General features: G+C 37.4%; 1 protein-coding gene across 1 annotated transcript in view; it reads right to left on the reverse strand.

The window, feature by feature from the left end:
- rttn (rotatin) overlaps positions 1 to 23,430 on the reverse strand; it is a 69,732-nt gene that overhangs the window by 34,375 nt on the left and 11,927 nt on the right. The window contains exons 12-29 of the mRNA XM_069191576.1: positions 22,027 to 22,239; positions 21,230 to 21,342; positions 20,563 to 20,689; positions 20,077 to 20,202; positions 17,481 to 17,597; positions 16,905 to 17,044; positions 15,864 to 16,035; positions 14,905 to 15,004; positions 13,394 to 13,482; positions 12,084 to 12,201; positions 11,107 to 11,203; positions 10,808 to 10,876; positions 7,173 to 7,364; positions 5,108 to 5,347; positions 3,515 to 3,659; positions 2,877 to 3,031; positions 1,424 to 1,643; positions 86 to 214 (exon numbers count right to left, since the gene is read on the reverse strand). Coding sequence (XP_069047677.1) covers positions 86 to 214; positions 1,424 to 1,643; positions 2,877 to 3,031; positions 3,515 to 3,659; positions 5,108 to 5,347; positions 7,173 to 7,364; positions 10,808 to 10,876; positions 11,107 to 11,203; positions 12,084 to 12,201; positions 13,394 to 13,482; positions 14,905 to 15,004; positions 15,864 to 16,035; positions 16,905 to 17,044; positions 17,481 to 17,597; positions 20,077 to 20,202; positions 20,563 to 20,689; positions 21,230 to 21,342; positions 22,027 to 22,239 — 2,562 coding nt within the window. The remainder of the gene's footprint in view (positions 1 to 85; positions 215 to 1,423; positions 1,644 to 2,876; positions 3,032 to 3,514; positions 3,660 to 5,107; positions 5,348 to 7,172; positions 7,365 to 10,807; positions 10,877 to 11,106; positions 11,204 to 12,083; positions 12,202 to 13,393; positions 13,483 to 14,904; positions 15,005 to 15,863; positions 16,036 to 16,904; positions 17,045 to 17,480; positions 17,598 to 20,076; positions 20,203 to 20,562; positions 20,690 to 21,229; positions 21,343 to 22,026; positions 22,240 to 23,430) is intronic.

Below are 23,430 nucleotides of genomic sequence, written 5' to 3' on the forward strand. Positions count from 1 at the left end.
TGGTGAAAACAGATGGTGAACACAAATGAAAATGAGAAGCACATTTATTTTGGCAGAGTAAACTACATACACATCATATACTTGCCTGGTTTTTGGTTTCCCTCATCATTTCATGAGATAAATGAAGCAAGCAGAGGACTGCATTCTTAGTGACTCCTTTACCCATGAAAGACATGGCATTTCCTCCCAATTGCACATAGAATGAAGAAATAACCTGGAATAATAATAATAATAATAATAATAATATAATAATAAACTTTATTTTATATAGTGCTTTTAAAGGTGGCTTCTCAAAGCGCTTTACAGGATGACAATAATAATAAATAAGAAGACTACAACAATAAATAAGAAAATTTCACAAGACAGGACACAATTATATTTACAACAATACAACAATAAAAATAGAGGAGACCGTGGAAGATGGCATTAAGAAGAGCAGAGGGGTGAAGAATGGAACCAGTTAAGTAAAGGCTTTTCTGAAGAAGAAGGTTTTGAGTCTGGATTTGAAGGAGTTTAGAGAAGGTGACTCTCTAATATCCTTGGGCAAAGAGTTCCAGAGCTTGGGGGCATAGCAGGAGAAGGCCCTGTCGCCCATACAATGTAGACGGGCTTGGGGGACAGTAAGGAGGGCAGAATTTGAAGAGCGGAGGTTGCGAGGTGGGGAGTAGGGCGATAAAAGTTCAGACAGGTATTGAGGTGCCAAGCCATGTAAAGCCTTGTAGGTGAGCATGAGGATTTTAAAGTCTACACGGAATTTGACCGGAAGCCAGTGCAAGGACTCCAGGATAGGAGTAATGTGAACACTTGTACTAGACCTGGTCAGGATTCTGGCTGCTGAATTTTGGACATACTGCAGCTTGTTCAGAGTAGATTTAGATACACCAGGGAGCAGAGCATTGCAGTAGTTAATTCGGGAGAATACAAATATGTTGATCAGCTTTTCAGCCACAGTTAATGATAGCATAGGGCGTAGTCTTGCGATATTTCTAAGGTGAAAAAAAGATTTTTTGACAGTATGCTGTACATGTGGGTCGAATGTTAAGCCAGAATCGAATATAACCCCAAGGTTTTTCAATTTTGATTGAAGCTCTAGTACAGAGCCATCTACAGACAGGGTTACAGGACTGGCTTTACGAAGTTGATGGGGGGTACCAATAAGCATGACTTCAGTCTTGTCACAGTTAAGATGAAGGAAGTTTTGAGTCATCCAAACTTCCTGAAGACAAACATAGCTAACGGAGGTACTCTATCTGAATCCAATTTATTCCAAGTTTGCATGGAAGGAGACAGCACAGGAGAGGTTTAAAATTAAAAAAGCATTTGAACGTTTTTTTTTCAGTCTCAGGAGAGGCATGCACGATGATATCACGATGCATAACAGATAGCTTCTGAAGAACACATACAGTACTATTGTACCACTGACCTCAAGAAGCCCAGTTAGGTACTTCGCGCAGAGTGAACCTGGGTCTAGCAAGGGACTGTGTGAGCTCCATCCAGGCAGGACTGTGACATGAACCATTGTCCTCAGCGTTCTTTCAAGTGAAGGCAGCCCGTAGAATCGGGGAGCATCAGAGAGCCTTAGGCAGTGAAGTAGTTTGAGGGCCAGCTGTGTCTTAAAAGGTCCCGCCAAGGTTAGGCATACCCTAGGTTTAAAAAGAAAACAGCAACCAAACAAGCTAAATGAGTTGACTGGCCTTCTCTTATTTGCAATCTTTAATTAGTTACTCCACTGAAATTAGCACTGTGTGTTCATTCTGAATCACGCAGATAGCCCACTCTGTAAAACGTAACACAGCACCAACACTATAGTATGAAGTTAAAAACCAACACACAGCTATCTCCAACAAGACAAAAAAACTAGGAAACTTTGGAACATTTAAAATAAAACAAATATCTAGATTCCTGATTTTTCTCTTGATATGATGGACATTTCTGTTTGCTTGTTTTAAGGAATTTGGGGGTTCCCAAAAAAATGAACATAGTGACAAGGACACACATTGTAACTGTACAGACTGTCAAGTTGGTGAGGAATTAATGCCACTTTGGCACTTAGATTTTCATGCTGAGCCTGAATGGTAGTTTAATAGGGTAGTGATTAAAGACACCATTGTCACAATTTATCAATGCACAAAGCATGCCTAGGATTAAGCATTTCGCCACACTCGGTCAGCTCATGAATTTTCAGCAAAACAATTAGGGAATTCTGCCTGTAAACAGATGGTCCTTGAATAGTGCTAGGAATATAACAGATAGCCAAAGGCAAATTGTTAGTCTTACTCATACATTATTTTATTTGCCACTGAATCTTTCCAATGTATTGTATGCAGTCTCCATTCCTCCACTTGCTATCAGCAATGTTTATGAACACATTTAAATTTAAAATTAGTTTCTCAATATACCCCAAACTCCCAGAAGCGATTTTCCACGCTATCAAATAATACTAACAGGATACTGCAAAGTTTATTTCCCATTTCTGTGATCTCCACTTTAAAATTTAGTTCAATGTTAATGTTTTAAACCTTCTGATTTATAACGGAGACATGCAAACACATTCCTGAACTGCACAGCAGAAACTAATTTCTGTACAAATATGTTAACCTTTTACAAAACAAAACTGAAATAGGCCAAATAATGCACCTTACACATATTCTAGCTTTACCGCATGCTTTTTAACTCCTGTCACATCTTCACCAAGTGAACAAATGCTTTGGTATTGTATATTAGACCAGTAACCTCATCATCATCCTAATCATGATAAAATATTAGCATTACCACAGAGTGTCCAGTAAAAACACTAGGAACATCTCTCCAGACATAGTTAACTATTAGTATGCATAAGAACAAGAAGAACTTTGTACTCTATACATTCTCCTTACCTGTCAGAAACACAGGTCAGACAGTTAAGTAAGGTGTTGAAGAAACTCATTAGCTCTTTCTGAAGCTTCTGACTAATGATTGCCTGGATTTCTTCTATTTCCCCTTGTGCCTGAGATTCTGGCCGTAGTAGTAAGTTTAGTATTGTGTTTGTTTCCTCCAGGAAAAGAGAAATGGAGAAATATTAGAAAGGTAAAGCACAATAACATACGAATAGTTACAAAAGAGAGGAGGCCTCATCCAACTGTTTTTTGAAAGAAGCCAAGATATAGGCTTCCAAAACTAAGCACATCTTCATCATGTGTAATCGGAAATCTGATACAGACTGTTTTAGATATGTGATGTTAATTCACATAAGATTGCCAGAGAGGTGTACAAATAATAATTGATTTAATTTAAAACAAATGAAGTGAACTTTTTCTAGGATTGCTAGGACTGACCTAAATTTCAGTTACATACAAGTGTGTGAAATATATTACCCAATGAGTAAAAACTAAAAACTGAGCTTTTATCTTTTCGATCTTTTACACCAAATCCTGTTCCAAAATATCAAAATAGCCTCTTTAATAATCAGACAGCTTGTGCACAATTTAATTTCATACAGCACAATTGCTTGAAAAAGCCATGGTTGAAGATTTACCAATTTAAGAATCAGTTCTAAGATCCACTGGAGATCGTCACCATTGGTTTCTGACTTCTGCTCTTTGAATAATTTGTTCAGGAAAACCACCACATCCACCAGTAGCTTCTCATCCTCTGTGCACGCTGGGAGAACCTGAAGAAACCTTGGTTGCAAAAACAGTATGAAACTTTAACTGACATCCCTAATTCTTTTACTGTTACAGAAAATAAATTACATTTCTCCCAAAGCCTATTTTCTAATTGTCTCTCATTTGATTTGTGCCACATTTCCCTGTAATTGTGATATCCCTTGCTTTGTGATTGGTGAACTGACCAAAAGAAACATTTTTTCATGATAAGCATAATCAATACTTGCTACTGCTCAGAGGGATATGCTTGATCTATGCGATTTAAACCCAGTGCAGATATCTCTAAGCTCAGCACAACTAGGTGTAGCAGGGGAGATACGTCAATCTAAGAAACCATTTATGTGAAGAGAAAGAAACCTGATCTTTGGATTCAGCTAAGATCACAGCTCTGCACTGACACGGGTGAATTTGCAACTTCTCTGTTACAAAAGATTTACTGAAGAGTTTAGTATTAACTCTTAATCAATAAAGTACTGTATCTATTTATCTAATCCACTGGGATATGTTATTAAATTCTCACAAGTTCTTTAATTATTCTCATAAATGAATACGGTTTCCATACTCAGGACACAGACTGACCATTACATACATCTATGGCTGCACAATGTTCAGGGCTTATTAATAACACAGCTCTGAAACCTCCAGAGGTCCATATTAACCCTCATGTTTCAGTAATCTAAACAACCAAGTCAATCCATTACAATTATACAGTACATTGGAAACAATAATCCCCCCTCTCCATTAATAATTAAATTATAGCCAGGAACACAGAAAATTGATATATTCCAGTTAGTAGCACTGTGTGTAATCAAACGATGTGATGGAAGAGTACTCTGCTCTTGGGTTAGGTTTCAGGTGTGGTTGGGAATTCCAAACTCATTAAACAAATAACTTGGCCCGGACCAGGTTGCTCCAGCTCATGTGATGAGGGACTGGGAGACGAAAGATCCCATCCTGTTTAGTAAGATAACACAGTACTGGGGGGAAACCCTGGGGGACAGTTTGCACCAGCCAGTCAATCCTAACCTACAGCACACTGCGCAGGGAGGTGGAAGGAATCTGGAGTGCTGGAAGAAAACCTACAGAAACAGCAGAAGGACATGAATACACTCTATACTGAAGACACCCCAGTCTGTACCTGATCTTAGGACCCCATCTAGCCCCATTCAAAACTCTGCATTACTCCTCCAGCTGACAGCTGGTGTGTGGTGAGCGTTCTGGCGCACTATGGCTGCCGTCGCATCATCCAGTTGGATGCTGCACATTGGTGGTGGTGGAGAGGAGTCCCCATTACCTGTAGAGCGCTTTGAGTGGAGTGTCCAGAAAAGCGCCATATAAGTGTAATCAATAATAATAATTATTATTATTATTATAAAACCATGCTTCCCCATTAAGGGGAGATATATATATATATTTTATTAATATAATGCACATAAAAAATATCAAGTGAGCTGCAAACATACCTGTCAATGGCGGTGTGCCATTCCAGAGTCTTAAGCACATTTTTGGTGCTCAGTGAGCCCTGTCGGAGAGCCAGCCTGTCGGTCAGAAGATGGAAGCGAATCCGTGCCAAGGCAGAGCTCACAGCACTGTGAGACAACGCACTGTGGATACAGTGCAAACAGTCCTGAAGGTCACTGCAAACGTGAGTCACTTTCAGCATCAAAACCTGAGCGAGTGACAAGTTCAGATCATCAAGGAACCTAAAAACAAGAACACAGTTTTTCAAAACTGCAAAACCTTTGATTTCCAAAAAAAGGAAAAAAAAGGTACAAAAGATCTTGGTATAGCAAGAAACAGGAGTAATTTCTAAAAGCGCTATTAGCAGTACTGGTGTCCATCATGATTAAGCCTGCAAAGATCTGAGAGGGTATTTGAACATACAGAATAAGAATAAGGAATGAAAAAAGTTTACTTTCTGTGGGCACTGTTTGCTACACAGCACTGTACAAAGGCATCCAACTGGCTTCCAAAACATTTTGAAAATTTGCTGCTTTTTATTTCATTTCTAATAAGTTGTAGGGTTAGAGCAGCATGTCTTTGATTTCAGCAGGACAGTATTACTGTAATGGGTGGTTCTGTGCACTCAGGATCAAACACCAAGCAATGGAAATACTTGTCCAATTTAGCAACTCCCAAGAAAATGAATCTGTAGCAGGAGGATGGATACAAACCTGAAGCTACAGGACCCATCCTAGACAATAAGCAATCCTTTCTAGTTCAAACATTTTTCACCTTGAAGACAACAGTCTAACAGTCTTCTCTGAAACATTGTATCTAGTACAGTAAAATGTATTCACAGGGTGATAACATAAATGCATTATAAACAAGACACTAAAATCTTGAGGATAAAATGTATAGTAAGTGGTATAGTGTATTATAAATAATACAGTTTAAAGTAAAAAAGAACATTAATTTTTAGAGATGTATGTTGTTTTTATAACACTCAAATTAATATGACTTATAGTACACCTGTCAAAATACTAGAAGCCATATGGATATATATTTTACTTTAGGTCTTTGAAAAAAGTGTTTTTTTATTACACAGTACTTACTACGTTGCACAATTATTTTTGTAACATTTTTTAACTGTGTATTTATATGCAAATTAAAAAAGCATTAACATAAAGTCCCCTTTATATCTGTGAAAATTAAGATTTCCTTCATTTCTGACTGTGATTTGCTAATTGTTATTCAATGATTTATGCCTCTTTAGTAAGTGCCAAAATAAAGCTGTTTAGTCAAGCCAGAAGGTACGGATTGATCTACACCTCCATTAGAAATAGTCTTTCACAGAGGCTCATTATTTTCCACAACAGATGCAGTGGTGTGCTCATCTTTTCTTATTATGCCTTATACGACACAAGTGAAGATAAATTAGACACAGATGCACTTGTTATGAAACTACTCCTTCATTCAATTCTAGATGACAAGGAATGTGAATCTGCAATGACTTCAAAAAAGTAAGAAAGGCTTACATAATCCATCCTGTTCGTAAATCACACACACAAAAAATTAGAGGCTAACAAGTGCAATAAAAAATAGTAAAGGGGTCGAGAAAACATTTGAAAATAATAAAACGCAAAACACTGGGTTGTTAACATGAGAGCTGTGGTTGGGATAAGAAACAGCTTTATGTGCAATATCTGTTATTATGTATTATATTTCAGTATATGTAGTATATTTCCCTTTATGATTTGGTATATTTCAGGTTTAAGTGTTCCAAATTAGGGAAAAAAAACGTAAGAGGATACCAATTAAATACCAGAAAAACTTTAAAAATAAACGTTTTTTTTTTCAAAATTGAATTCCTTTTAAAGAACATTTAAAGAAAAAAAAAAACGACTAAAATATTTCATTCATTTTACTAACCGCGAAAAAGAAACTATTTAAGATCTTTTGACAGTATTTTATTTCGTATAGTGTTATCCAGTTGACCACCACCCATGCCTTTTTTTATAATCATATCTACTGTATACTATTAAGCATGCCTCAGAGTTTATGTAGTTTACAATGAATAATCCTTACTCCGTAAAGCCAGTTCTGTGGCTCTCCAGCTGAGCCAGGAGGTTGTCGACTCCACCAAACCACGCTCGATTCCAGGCAAACTGAAGCAGCCGCCAGGCTGGTGCCAGAGCCACCAGGTCTGACTGCAGAGGGAGGACTGTGCGGTAAGGACTAACCAAATGGTGAGACACAGCTTCGAAGGGAAGATTGTACCTTCAAACAGGCAGGACAGACAAAGTCTCAGTTTCGCACATTCAAATAAATTTACTAAATCTTTCAAGAAGCAAACATGCAGCCTCATGTTTCCACCATGACACTGACACAATAAACCAAATATTTGTGTTAACATCAATACTTGTGGGGAGCTGTGTCAGCAAGCGTAGGCTGCAGAAGAACAAGTAAAGGTTTATTCCATGCTGAAAAGAGAAGAAAAGAAACATGACATTTCAGCTGTGGAGCCTTGAAAGAAAAGAAAACGTTGCATTTCTTTTCTTCTCTTTTCAGCATGGAATAAACCTTTACTTGCTCTATCAAAATAAAGGTTTACCAGGTGTTTAAATATACTGTAGTACCAAAGTCGCTTACATAGTGTATTGGCACAATGGTATGACTACTTATGTGGTCCAAATATTTTGATTTTTCCATGCAGTTTTTAAGGTCCACTTAAGCAATAACTAATAGGAATATCTCTAGGGCCATATAAATCTCCACTTGTTGTTGAGTTTGAAGAAGCAAATCAATGAAGAGGTCTTTCACAGTTTTGTAAAACCACTGTTAACTTGGAAGAGAAACAGAATGGTTGGTGGTACGCTTCTGTCTTTATTATAATTCAGATGCGTTTACAATCCAATACACGAGAGCTTTAATGAAATCAAATTAACCTTACTGCAGCATCAGTCGGTCAGCACTATAGTGGGCAATTGCAGAGGTCATAGTCATGAGGAAGTGACACTCCTGTGAGCTTCAGTGAACATGGTGGAAGAGTATTTTGCACTAGATAGCAATGTAACTGTACTTCTTTTAAAAACAGTCAATTTGTGCTCTGAACCTAGCACTTAATGAGGCACAAGTCACCCAGAGAACAAGAGAAGAGGGTGCAAGAAACAGGACTGAGGCCTACTCCACCACACATCAGACACCACAGCAGCATAAAGTGGGTGGTAATGCCCATTGTTTTGTGTTTTCTGGCAACACTGGATGTTGAAGGTACAGTATAAAAAAAATTCCAAGTCAGAAATAAACATACATCGGTCAGCTTTGTCCTGCAGAGTAGCACAAAACAGGGTTTGCTGTGTAGCTACTGTATCATCGTTTTCAGAGGTTACTTTACAACTACAGTTTATTTCCACCCGTATTTTAAAATTGCCTTTATCAGAGAAGGTTATATTTATGACAAATCCCTCCCGGCATCATTTCAGGGTCAACATTGGTTATATGTATCTGAGAGTGTCAGCATTTTGTTTTGACAGATCTAAAGGACTAGTTTTTGTTAGAGGTTATACCCTTGATAGACGCTATGGCCTCTATAATACTACTGGCAAACACTAGGGTGCAGCAGCACATCTAGTAAAAAAAAGTAGTACACTTGCATAGAGAAAAGGTCTCTGCTTTTCTGTTATTGAAGTTCTGTTATTCTTTATGTTACTGACTATTTCAGTTAATCCTGTCTGTATTACGAATAGAAAAATGTGCAAAAATGCATATAGTTGATTTTAAAAACACCACAACTGTGTTTAATTCAATTGATGATGCAAATTTTCACTTCTTCACCTGTGGTGTCACACAGGGGGGTGCTGCACTTTCGTAGTGGATGAACTGGTTGTCTTGCTTTTGTCTTTACCAATCATGGCCTCCTAATAATCCCCATCTATGAATTGGCTTCATCGCTCTGCTCTCCTCCCCACTGAGAGCTGATGTGTGGGGAGAGTACTGGTGCACTATGGCAGCCGTCACATCATCCAGGTGGGGCTGCACACTGGTGGTGGTGGAGGGGAGTCCTCCATTACCTGTAAAGTGCTCTGAGTGAAGTATCCAGAAAAGCACTATAGTGTAAACTATTATTATATGTAATGCACTGAGGGCTGAAAAACACAAACCTAAGGACGCAAGTGGAAATTACTGTATGTGGAAGAGCATTTCCAGCTGAGAACAGGAGGCACTTCTTTATCGAAAGAGTTTGAGAGTTTGGAACAAACTACCCAGCTATGTTGTCAAGGTCATTTACCTGGCTTCTCGTTAGAAAGGACTGAATGACATCCACACATCAATTGTCTACTAATTACCAAATGGACTTGATGGGCCAAAAGGTTCTCCTCTCTTTTACAGTCTTTCTCATGCTTTTAAATTCAATCAAGTGATTTTACAGCTAAAGTAAACTGACATTGTTATTAAAATGAAAACTGAAGGGATTGAACCACAACAATTTAGCTGTGGTGGAGGCTTCTTGAAAAATGCAGCACAGATGAGAGATTTTCTTTACATTTTCAGTGTGGAATTCACCACAGCGACTCACAGACTAATGAAGTTCCCCACTATAGCCTCTTCATGTTACTTGTCTACCTGACAGGAAAGGTCAGAAAAATTAGCTAAAACTGTTAACTTGAAAAAAAGGCTTCCAGTATGTTTTGCAATATGATTTTTTACCTCCTAACTCCATACATATATTTTTGTTTCAAATTAGAAAATAACCTTCAAAAGGTCATGATCACGATTAAGCTGTTAGAATAGTTTAAGACTGTAGAGGTTTCACACAAAGAACTACTTCACTAACTTCAAGTGCAAATGTATAGAGCAACTTTAGTTACCCAAAGGTAAAAATAGTCTTTACAAGGTTTCCATGAGGTAAACTAACTTCAATGTGGCTACAACTAAACAAACAGTTTACGCCACAATTCAAACAGAGAGCGTTAACCATACTGTATATGCTGAAATGTATACTGACTTTCACTCTCTTTTTACTCTCTCTGAAAACGTGTATTTAGCATTAAGATGTTGATAGAATCTTAGGGTTAGGGGTAAATCTAATTGTGAATAAAAACATCTATTTTTAGGATTACCTAGAATCTGTTTTAAGAAGTTGTTGTTTTTTTTCTTGAAACAACAGCAACTAAAGGATGTTAAATCACTTCACATATCAAGTAGGAACAATCCCATTTCATCCACCACTGAAGTGCATCTCCCACTTGGAAAGGTGAAGAAGTGCCAGACTGTTCCAGTCCAGAAAGGAATTTAACCAGGACACGAGGGTAAACATCCTTTTTTACGCACAGTTCCATGCGATCTTTAGGGCCTAAGTTTTCTGGATAATGGTTTAATTTCATCCAAAAGCTTGCCACCTACTGGTCTAATGTGGACAACACTAACATGGTTTTCTTTTGAGATCTCCTATCGCATTAGCAAAATTCTTGCTCAGCTTCAGAGGTCTGATGATATCATGATAATGTCGCATGGCATATGGTATAAAGATATTTAAATGAGTAAGCCTTCTTGTAAAAAAATAATACAAATACAGAAAATACTGTTCTGTGCAGATACGCTTTGACTACATGAAGTGCTATAAAACAATGTCATTATAATTGTAAACACACAGTATCTGATATCATTATGCATCTTAAATTGCCTTATATTGTATGTTGTACTTAGAAGAAGCAATTTACCTTCTGACAACAGAAACAGGGATTGAAAATGAAGGAGTGCAATTTCCACTGACTGCCGAATCCTCTGTCCTGTTAAAAAAACAAATTCAGAAATAACTAAAAATAGATCACGTTTTTCATTCAATATTCATAGATGAGAAATAAAACAAGCTAAGATACTACAATACTAAGCCTTCTTTCTAGGCACCCAGTGCACTGAATTCAAACTTCTGACACTGAATGACTTACACAAGCAAGTCCTGAATACTGAGATATTTTAATTACACGATGAAGTAGAGCAAGAATAGGGTAACTCTTACCAAATGTCCATTCTTGCAACTTCATCAAACAGCAACAGACACATCAATGCTGCAGGTTCAGCAAGGTCCCCTGAATTTTCTTTTACTATCAAGGAAGCTACCAAACAAAACAAAAGACGTCATCTCAAAAACTATGATATACTGTATGGATGGAGGTAACATATTTAGTGCTTTAGTAATGGATTACTACTCAGAGAAGCAGTTGTTGGCAGACAGGCTTGGCATGCTAAAGTCCATGAGGTCACGAAGAGTTGGACTCGACCAGACGGACTAAACACAATGGATTATAAAACCCTGAGAGCATGAAAGAAAAGCACTAATCTCCAGACACATCTTTAAACAAACTCGATGTGCTGCTGTTCAATAGTTACGCTCATAGCAGCAGCTCCAGTAAGTTTGTGGTCTAATAAAAAGGATGGGAGATCTCCAAAGCTATGTGAGACTCATGGACGCTCAATCATCCTTGGCCTTCTGACCCAGGCTGGACAATTTTTCATTCCATGCCATTCAGTTTTCACTGCAGCAAGCTTTGTTCTGCATGCTAACAGGGCAGAGACTTCAGAAGGCAACACTGAAGAATCTGTTTTTTTTTTTTTGATTGATCAAAATGATGTCAAGGAGCATCACAAAACATTCCGATCCATTTCCAACTTTCCGAAGGGAAAAATCAAATTTTCTTCATTTTACAAAGATGTCTTAAGCCACTAATAGCTTAACTGCTTCTGCTAGATGTTCTCTATGAAACAGAAATTTGATTATTCAATGTTTAACCTGCAGATGTTTTTATTTAAAAAAATGTTATAGGCCAAAAAAGCAAAATATCTTGTCATATTGCAGGTTTACAACTTGCTAGGCGAGGAAATGTGTTTCCAGAATTCCAGAGGAATGTGAATTTAGAAATCATGTCATTTTCCTTTTATAAAGAATTACATCACTGGCAATGCTGATATTAAGCATCTTTAATTCCTCTATCCCACCTCTTAGAAGCATCATTAGAACAGAGGCCTTCTGGGCCAGGCAGTGGCGCAGGCCTGGGTCTGCATACACCAGCTTCCTCAGTATAGTGAAGCAAGACTCCAAAAGACAGTCCATACTCTGTGTGAGCAAAACATGGAAATATATAATAATTAATCTAACACATCTAATGTCTATTTTACTGCATGAAAATCAAAAGTTAATTCTTGCCTAGATGATAAAAAGTAGCTAATTCACCCCATAATTAATGTAACAAACCCCAATCCTATAAACATGGGGTCACTAGCCATGATCCTGCAGATACCTGGCCCAACAGGTTCTGTAGGTAACCTTAAATAATTAAAACATTAGTACTTGTTTCGATCTAAATTATGCTAAATTATACATTTTGCATCAGGTCCTTTTGTCCTTGAGGTCCACATTTTGCTTATTTAAGAAATTGCAAATACTTCTCTATCTTTGGACGTAGGTGATCGAGACAGATGGGAAAAAACCTTTTACAAACATATTTCCGAAACATCAAAAGAGAAGACTACATATTAAAAGTAACTTTTACCATTTCCTAAAGAGGAAAAGGCTGGTATTTTCATGAGTTATTTTTTTTCCAGCATAATTACAGTAGTGGACGTTTTGACGTGAATACATTTTTTTCCCACAAATATGGGCGCAAAATAAGCAATACAACTCACTTAAAAATGATCGATTTCACATTTCTAAAGGAGACTGAGAAAATTAGTTTTGTTTCTCATGACTGAAGGTGGTGCAGCATTTATATGCTTACCAACTGAGATATTGATATTCTTAGTACAGTAAAGGATAAAAACTCATTCATTCTGATTTTGTTGCTCACAGATACTGTATATTAATCCACAAAATTGTGGTGATGTTTGAGGAAAGGAAAGTTTAATAATGAAGGCTAATTAGATCAATTTATTTCTGTATATATATGAACTGCATATCTAAGGTTTTACAGTAGATTGAAAATCATGTCTGTACTACATATCTGTGTATAAATAAATGAGTTTCCCATGTTGTACACAAGGTTTAAAGGATAAAAAATAAGTAATTCTTAGATCTGAGCTACTAGCTACCAAATGACCAAGACCCATTCAGAAAAAAGATGAGTGGTCTCATATGTAATTTCTTATTTTTTAGTCTGAGTCCCAAAAGGAAAGCATTGCAAAATGAAAAAGAGCAGCTTAATCATTGCGTAACTATACAGTAAATACACTTTTAAAACTTGAGTACCTCATTCAGAAATAAGCTGGAAAATATATATTCTTCTAATAAGGTCTATGAACGGACCATTTACCTTTACACCGTTGTGTACACATTCATTTATAAAAGATATGACTTTCTCTGTCACTCCTAGGCTTTTCAGCACTGCATGCAGTGTTGTATCTGTGGAACAATAACAAGGGGATCGTGATCATGAAATTAAATAACACTCATGTCCTGCAAAGATGTGAAATAATGAATCTCTTAAAGCACAAAGGATTAAGTCTGGGGAAACCAGGAAATGTAAAACTTGCAATTGGTCTTGCAAGCCACTTTAAAAACACAAATAGCAGGGATGACCAGAAAAAAACAACATGATTGTGCAGACCAGCAGTGCTTTTCTTAGAAACGCAACTATAAAAACTGGGATTTCCTTATGTTACTGAAATTTATATTGGTTTATTTTAGGAAACTTATATTATTATATTACGTTGTTAAATCTAGTCTATTAGAAACTAGACCAAACAAAAAGATCATTTGTAAGGATCTTGTTTGTTGATTTTTCACCTGCTTTTAATACAATACAGAAACTCTCAAAGAAATCTTAAATTGTAACAGTAATTAGATAATATAGATCCTAGACTTCTTAAAACAGGACTCAACAGGTCAAACTGGGGAAATAGCTCACATTCACTACACTTTCACTGGATCACCACAGGGCCTTGTCTTGCCCCCCACCACTACTGTAACATTCTGTACATGAACAAGAGCAAGAGAAAACACAGGCATCTCATTAAGTATGCTGATGACACAGCCCTGGTCAGCTTATTAAAGGATCTAGAAAATCATTGTTGAACTGTACAAAATGAGTTTACAAATGGATGTGATGAGTTCTCTTTGATATGAAATGTCTTGAAAACCAAAATAACTCATTGATTTTAGGGGAAAAAAAAACACCCCCCTCTATAATTAGCAGTCAGGTGGTGAAATTTTCAAAGATTAAAAGTACCTGGGACTGTTTATAGACAAAAACCTAAGACAGGACAACTGTGACAACATTTACAAAAAAGTCCGACAGTGACTCTTTTTTCCTTAGGAAACTCTGAAGGCAGATAGAAATATTGTATGTTTACACTTTTCTATAAGTTCTATTGAAAATGTCTTAATATACTGTCTCACTTGCTGGTTTGGCAACAGCATCACCGTTAATAGTAATGGGTTGGAAAAATTAGTGAAAATAAGCAGCAAAATAATTGGGTTAAATTAAATTAACTTCAATATCCATTACATGCAAAAGTATGTAAAGAAGGCCAAGAGCTTTATAAAGTGTGTGTCTCACCCCCTGCACCGAGATCACTCTACAAGGTGGTAACACTGCTATTAGAAGTACTGCCACTCAGTAGTGTTTTGAAAAGGAACAAGAAATGTTCTGTAAAGCAGCTCAAATACAGTACCTAAGATTGAATAAATAAAAATGCAACCATGTTTTGGCTCTCGTCTGTTATCTGTTTGACTGACAGGGAGCTTCAGAAATAAAAACTGAAGTCACACTTCCCGGGAAGGGCAGCGAATGAAGTGCTTTTAGCGTCAAAGCCGATACAATACCATGCAAAATGAGAGCCAGCTGTTCTGCGGCTGATTTCCGGAGCACAAGGTCAACAGTCTCTGAAGTGAGAATATTGTAAAGTTTGTTGACTGCATCCACCTGTTAAACAATAAAAGCAAAGTATAAAAGCTGCTGTTTGACAGTTTTTTTTTCCACAAAAAGAACTCGAAAGCTTATGTTGGTGTCATTTCATATCCCCAAGCTATTCCTGAATCTTTTTGCACCTTTGCTTCAGACTGACGCCTTATATTGTCAGCATAACAAATTAATGGTTAACTGCACACAAATTAAATGTTCTTGACCTGCCATCTCAAATCTCAACATTAAAGATTCAAACTGAGAATGGCAGTTCAATAATAGAAACCAAAGGATCTAAGGGAAAAAGCAATTGTGCATGTAGAAATGCTTAGCTATTTCTGCCCTGAAGTGCTAGAACCTCATAGTACACTACAGGAAGTATTTAGTTAGTATAAGACCTGCCAGAAGAAGATTTATAAAATATTGTGATGAGCTTGGCATCAAATCTTAGCAAATGTTAAAATTCCCCATTCTGCTTGCATTACTCAAGGCTTTACTGAGAACACTTTGGACAATTGGTATCATTTGAGGTGCATTCCTAACTCTAGATGGGCAAAGTGGTAGATATGCACGGACGATCAAAGGGGGTTTCTGGTGGTTTACTTCATGGCAAATGATAAGATCCTTTAACAGCTATAGATCACAACATAAATAAGGAGACTAGTGATGTGTTAAAAGCCACACAGCTCAAAGGCAGACCTGCCCACACTCCCTCACCCCCCAGGCATGCAGCTGCAGCAATCACAACCATGAGAAAGACTAAGAGTTTTTTTAAGTGAAATTACAAACAGCAATATTTGGCAAATGGTTATTAATTTCTTCAAAAGGTTGCTAGCAACTGCATTTAAGGGGTTCGATCCCTATTTAAGAATGGCCTTACCTTAAAAAATGATTTTTCCGTATCATCGAGTCTAATGTCAACTGATTTATTAACGATATACAAAGAAGCCAAAGCAGACTGAAGGGCACTGTCCAGCAATGGTCTCCTGGTGCCAGCTCCTTCACCACTCATGAGGTGACACATTAAATGTTTCACAGCTGTGGCCCGAACCCTGAAATCAAAGAACACATCTTGCGAATACACATAATTTCAAATAGTAATGATTTTACTGAAACGTGTCACACTTAATTTGAGAATAATATAACTTTTTTTAACCCAAGGACACTAGAAGCGACTGCAACAACAACAGTGTAAATCATCTGCGATACACTAAAGTCACACTATAAATTCAATAGGGTCCTGACAATTGTAAGGGTTCTGTGCAGAGAACGGTTACAAATAGCCAAATTCACCCCATACTACTACATAACATACTACAGTTTATAGTATGGTTTAAAAACGTATAATATTTAAAATATTAGAGCATTCGCTTTCAATAATTAGAATAATGTTTATCAGCTCAAATGGTAATCGCAAACTTCTAACAATGAGCTAAAATAAACAACATGAATCCCTCCTCTGCATGCAGCAGATGCCCGCACTTTTTCTCTCTGCCTTATGATTATCACACCTCGCTGTAATGAAAAGAGCAATTAAACTGTCAGTGAGCCTATAAAGCCATCTCCAGTCTGTCACTCCCCACACCGCTGACACTGACACTTGCTGTTATGCACATTGCCTTTTGTCTCTGTCTTTCTTTTCTTATACAATTGTATTGTTGTTTTTTTTGTACTGCTGACCATCTGAGAGCTAGCTAAATAGCATTTTGTTATACCATACACTTGTATATGAGTATAATGACAATAACCTTGAACTAGAACTAAACCAGGAGCATTTGGTACAATATAAAAACAAGACACACATTAAGATGTGGATTCTAGGTACTTGGGCAGGTGGCAGGGGAAGCTTACTCACTAGCTAGATTGTTTGCTTGCTTGGATCTTTATACCACATAACTTACAGCTTTGCTGTGATACCTACTTCTGTTGTTTAGAGAAAAGAAGTCTAATAGCTGCTCTTATCCTAACAGAATTTGGGAACATCCCATCTTTTGTTTCGGTTGGGGCTTCGCTGATGAGCAGGACACAATTTCCCAGTGTATCTTCAGTATCCGCATATCCCTATGAATAGACAACATGAAACTGTTTGAAGTTGTCTCATTAAACACAATAAACGCAATCTCTTCTTAGGGAATGTAAAAGCCTGTGCCTATTACGGGAGCTTTCACTTCAGATACAATAACAAATAAGCATACTTATTAATAGCTTGTAGAAGATGAAGAAAAGGCTTAGTTTTTGCTTTAGTGACTCTGTAACCTCATTAATGGAAGTTCTGAACAATCTGAATCACCCTTGACGACCTTGTCAAATTATTATACATGTTCATAAACTTTCGTTCAGTTCAGTTCTTCTCCCGAAACAGATGACAAAGCTACTGCAGAGGTGATAGGAAAACTAATGAAAAAACGAAGAAAAGGATATAGGCACACTTCCAAAACATTTATGCTTTCAAAGTTGTCCATTTTCACAGGCAGATGCGACTGAAAGGGAAAGATACCTGTAAAACTGGAACCACTGGGCATAGTGCCTCAGTGAATTTGTTCCAGGTTAGAGTTGTCATCATCAATTGTCCTTTCAACAGAAAAAGCAGTATCTCCTTGGCAGCACCATTTACCTATTCATCAAGGGGGAAAAAAAGACTAATCAGGGACCGATGATATATTTTATCCTAGATCTCTTCATGACCGTCTAAAAATAAGCTTAAAATGATACCGTCTATACCTCAATGATATAATACGCGCAGGCAATCAATGTTTCAATGTTGATTCTTTAATCGGAATACAATTAATACCTTCACATATACTCAGATGAGGTTTCTATTCATTTCACAAAGGGCTTTTGATTTTCTGCAGATTGAGATGATGCAGGAGGGCTGTTGCCAGAGGGCCACTTTTTCATTGCCGTTTAGTACCTAATTAGCAGAGTTTGGAAAAGACACTTTTGAGAGAGAACGCAACCTCCATCTCATGCTTTTCACATCACCCCCTGCCCCTGTAGGAATATACACATTCCTTCGTTTAATTAATAACTCATTACATTTCAAATTTTTATAATCAGTCATTACAACAATAGAAGTCATCAATGCTTCCCTGGAAGGCCAAAGGGTCACTCAAACTACAGACCAATGAGAACCTCAGGACTGGCACTTGAGGACAGACAAGCAGCTTGGCTACCAGTACACTGAATATATATTAGAGCTGTCTTCCAAATAATTTGAAGCTTTACAGAAACTGACTTGAAAAGCCGTTTTTATCAGAGTTATCATGTGAATTACCATTAATATCGTTACCATCTCAATTCAAATAAGTCCTTAACTTGTGTACCTAAATGAACATTATGGAACCAGAAATTAATAATTTCACAGGTCTCTCAAACAGTGGATAATGTGCCTGAAATACAGCATCCTAAAGTTATGACTAGTTATGGCTAGTTATGACTGTGTAACAAAAGCAGTTTTGTACATACAGCTGCAGGATTTAACAAATAACACAAGCAGACAGTAATGGACTTATTTTGTTTAAAAATGTTGAATTCATAGTACTTTTTCCCATAAATATTAAACAGCTACAAAAAGGAAAATTAAAATTAATTAAAAACTACAGAGATGCTAAATATATCAAAAATGAAAAAAGAACAGAGGTGACAAAGGTCATCACTTTCTAAAGAGTCAAAACCGCAATACATGTAAATGAGTGAGGATTTAACAAATACTCCATCATTCATTACACACCAAATAATGTATGCTTAATGTTCAAAGAACTATATTTCTAAACATATTTAACATCCTTTCCAGTCGTTTCCTGCTGGATTTCCAGACATTTTGTAATGTAAAACATTTGAAAGTCTGGATCTCATTATTTTGTTTCATTTATTATTTTTAAGCTGTTCACCAAAGTTCCATTTTGGACAGCACAACTGAAGAAAAGCAGTTAGATATAACTGCAGTGCTACTGTATGTTAAAGAGAGCACAAAGCATATAATGGAAGACAACTGCAAAGTTTGTCATAACCATGTGAATTTACATTGCACAAAGAAAAACAACACACTATGAAAATCAATTGAGGGAATGATATAGCTATGCTGGAGAGTGAACAGGATTACCATTAATTAGGATAACTGTGGATGAGTGTGACATTGTGATTACTCAGACTGCAGCTGCCTGCTAATGCCAGTGTCACGCTACACGACTTTTCCTAGGTTTTCAGTTGTAGCCTTTTTTTACATAATAGTAAGAAAATATCAGCGATTGGTAGAGTCGCAGCGTGCACCCATTACCAGTTGTGTAGTTTGATTTACTCTTAGGGGTGGGCAATGAGCCAGATGTGTAAATACTTAATACTTGTTAAAGCGCAATACTAATTTGTTTACAATATTTGTTTGAAAGGTGCTTTATATTTTTAACTGTTTTATTTTTGTAAATTTGTTCTATAATTTGTATCTATTTTGGAAGATGTTTATCAAAAGAAAACAATGCCCGTGTTACATTTTTCAAGATGTTTATGTGCCTGTTTTCCATGTTGCTTGTTTGCTTTCATCCGGTGCTCCTTTCTTCCGGTGTGCTCCACGTTGATAGGCTGCCAAAATGCGGCGCAATGCGAGATGTGGAACCATGATGAAAAGTCATAAGGGAATCGTGTAATTAGTTACCCCCTGCAATTCCTAGTCTTATAATTTGGCACTCTGTAGGACAGAAAGGGCAGCAAGATTCAGCAACTGCAGTCGTTCAATTTGACATGCTCTCCGACTAGAAATCATGTCGAGTCATGTAGTGTGACGCCAGCTTAATATTTACACCCTTCTTCCTTCCTTCTTTAGCCAACTAATCCTCTTTTTGCTCTGCTTTCTCTACCCCTATGCCAAAATGAGGAATTGTTGCCTAAATTCTGACTGTTCACTCAGATCGCACAAACTCAAGCCTGGCAGAAAAGTTTAACATTGTCAACAGCCATGACTTGTGTCAAATTTAGGAAACAGATTGACGGTATTGGGATGTTTTTGCTTGTTTTGGGGATATTAACAGTACTGCAAAAAATAAAGAAATCTGCGCAACACCTTACTGAAAGTGTTTTTGCTTCCTTGTCAAGCAGCTTACCTTCTGTTCTTGGTCCTGCAAGCCAAATGTGCAAATCTCATACAGAATGCGAGGATGGAGGAGAAAACAAACCCCTTCACAAATCGACGATACTGGCTTTGTGACATTCTGGATTCCCAAACAATCCTAATAAGAGAAAACAGGGGAATGCTAAAACCAATGGCATTCATTCCCAAAAAGTATAATTCTGATTTTTATATTTTATCTTCAATTCTTTTGTACTTACGGTGATATTTTTTTGATGACTGGCTTTCTGAACTAGCACTTCAGTTATTCAACCATATCGTAGATTTTCTGGCACCTCTCGTAATCAATCAGTAATTTCTTATATTTAGATGCATTCAGGTTTCAATCTGATTAACTTCCTGTGAAAGGTCTACACGTCTAAAGGGATAAACTGTCTAACAGGAACTTTGCACCTTCACTGCGTTTCATGTAATGTAATCAGACAGTTAACACAAATGTCTACAAGGCTGATGCCGATACCTTCACAAGATGAAGGGTGCAAGAATATGTTTCAGTCTTCACAGAGGGGAGGGGATGGGACAGTAGCTTCAAAAACACCTTCTGACTTTCGGTCTGAAGTCGTGGGCTCGACTGTGCGGATTTCCAGCTAAAATAAAGAGAGCGAAGAATAAAGATTAAAAATAAAATAAGAACATTCAATTTTATCTGCCTTTAAAACTATAATCTATTTTTTATATCTACTTTGGAAGGGAAAAATGTTTTTTTAAATGGTTGCATTTAATTTACACACGTGCAAGGACACAAGTGGGAACTACGTGGAAGGAAGTTTAAAACTGAAAACAAGAGGATCTTCTTTACACAACAAGAGAATGGAAATGTGAAACAAGCTACTCAGCCAGGCTGAAGATACCCTGACTTCTTTCAAAGGAAAAGCTGAGATCTGATGTGATCTGAGGATCAATTAACTACTAAATACCAAATGGGGAAAGTGGGCCGACTTCCCTCCTCATTTGTAACCTATTTATAATAGTGTGTTATGCGACTAACTGTTGAAAGCTACACATTTGCTACTGTGGTAAGTTAGGCCCCATCTGTTCATCTTGTTTCAATTAAGTTTTTAAATAAGCTGATAAGCATGCTGAAAAGAGTAAAGAATAAGAATAATTATTAATAAAAATTACTGTACATGTAAGAACAGATTCCAATAAACTCCTTGACAACGGCCAGGTGCTGATGGCATGGAAAGCCTTCTACTGCCTGATCTGCCAGCTCAATTAGTTCCAACCAGTTCTTTTCTCCCTGTTATGAAAAACATTCATGGATTAGCACATTCATTGTTCATAATTTTAGTGTTAGAGTTCAGAATTCAAATTTAGTTTACAGTACATTTGTTCCATTAATACTTACTGCCATGCAAGAACATAAATAAAGCCTTTAGTTTAGGTAACAGTGTAGGCGAACACTACAGGAATAAAATATGCATATTAAGTTTACAGAAATGAATGAAGACGTTTCGATTCGGTTGCCGCATCAGCATATGAAGGCTGCAAAGAAAAAACACTGCATTTCTTTTCTTTTCAACATGGAATCAACCTTTAACCTGTTCCTGTACCATTGTGCCCCTGAGCAAGGCACAATGGTACAATGGCTGACCCTGCGCTCTGACCCCAAGCTTCTCTCCCTGACTGTGTGCCTGTGTGTCTCATGAAGAGCAAGCTGGAGTATGCGAAAAGACTATTCCTATATGGCTAATAAAGTGACCTTATCTAATCTCTCTCCATATTGGTCTTTAAAGGAGACTAATAAAGTGATCTTGTCTTATGTCACTTCTCTATCAAGTAGTTTAATAAAGGGAAACCATCCATCAAATGTTCTTATCAGATGCAAACTTCCTCAAACTGGTTTGAGGCTCCGCTGGGACTACCGAAATTCTAAGGTACCTTCCAACTCTAAAGTTCTGGAACTTAAACTGTGTTTCCTTACCTCCGCTTTCACTTCTTTTAAAAAGATGCAGGTAGATTCCATCCACTGTGCTGCACGAATCACTTTCTTGTACGTGCAGTAGTTCTCAGAGCTGGCCTGCTCCAGGTAGGCTGTGGCGGACTCGTGAATGCCTGGGAAGGCCATACTGAAAGGCATGTCCATGCTAAGGAGAAACAGAGCAGCCCCTGTGCTCTCGGGCAAGTTTTCACTGACCTGAAGCACATAAGAACATAAGAAATGTCACAGATGAAAGGAAGCCATTCGGCTCTTCTAGCTTGTTTGGCAGTTATTAGTTAATTGATAAGAGGATCTCATCGAGCACACCATAAAACAACACCGACATGACAAATCAGCAAGTGAAGCAAATGCATGAATTATTCACCACCCACTTCACACGAAGAAGATCACCCCCTTGCACGTCTCTCACACCAGTTCATAAAGTCAGGGATGCCCTGGTAGTGAAATTATGCCAGCTGGGCCCTGACCCGTTTCTGTATCATCAGTTGGGCCTCATTGTCGCCACCGAAGCTGCAACATGGGAGGGGTCCCTTTATCAGCACGAACGGATGAAAGTGGAAGAGCGAAAGATCCAGACAGCAAGGCAGATAGAGTTACAGTCCACCTAGGTCCTCAATACTCAATCCACTGCACTGCAGCCTCTAGCATGCAATACTCAATTCGCTGCATCCAGGGCGCCAAAGAAATCTCTTCAAGGTTAGATATCAGTGATGGCAAAGAGGTCCAATTAGCAGTGCAGGAGTAGTTCAATGACCAATACCATTTGATTTGAACAGCCTTAAGGACCAGGAAAAATATCCTGTTGTAATGTGCTGGAAAATGTAATTCTTCCCAACCTAACATAGGTCAAAATATACCTAGGGAATGTCTCAAATCTTCCCTCAAGTACTATATTCAGTGAATAATTTACTTTACCGACTTCATTGTTTGCAGAAATTAAAAGGGCATCAATAACAGTTTTTTTTTATTTTAATAAAACACTTTATCCAGTTTTTGTGCAAAGTATCAAAGGGTTCTTAATATCTAAAACCCTAAACGTATCAGATTTTTTAATTCCATGTTTTGCTGTAAAATATCCATAATAAATCCTACCCTTAGAAATGACAGTAATCATTGACAAGATTCTGAGTCGGATTAAAAGAAAAATAGAGCTCCTGAAGCAGTTTATCATCTGAGACATTATCAGACAATTATTAACCAGACCTAAAGTCAAGATGTTTAAATGCATCAAGCCAAGAAATAAATGCCGCTAATAATTTAGCAAAGATTGAATCAAACTTGCAAACCATTAATCAAAACATTAGAATACTACTCAAGAAAAATAAGGCATCAACAGAAAAATCAACTATGATGGACTGAAACAGTACATTAATTAACACTTTCCCT

The sequence above is a fragment of the Lepisosteus oculatus genome, chromosome 6, assembly GCF_040954835.1.
Source record: "Lepisosteus oculatus isolate fLepOcu1 chromosome 6, fLepOcu1.hap2, whole genome shotgun sequence".
Lineage (NCBI taxonomy): Eukaryota > Metazoa > Chordata > Actinopteri > Semionotiformes > Lepisosteidae > Lepisosteus > Lepisosteus oculatus.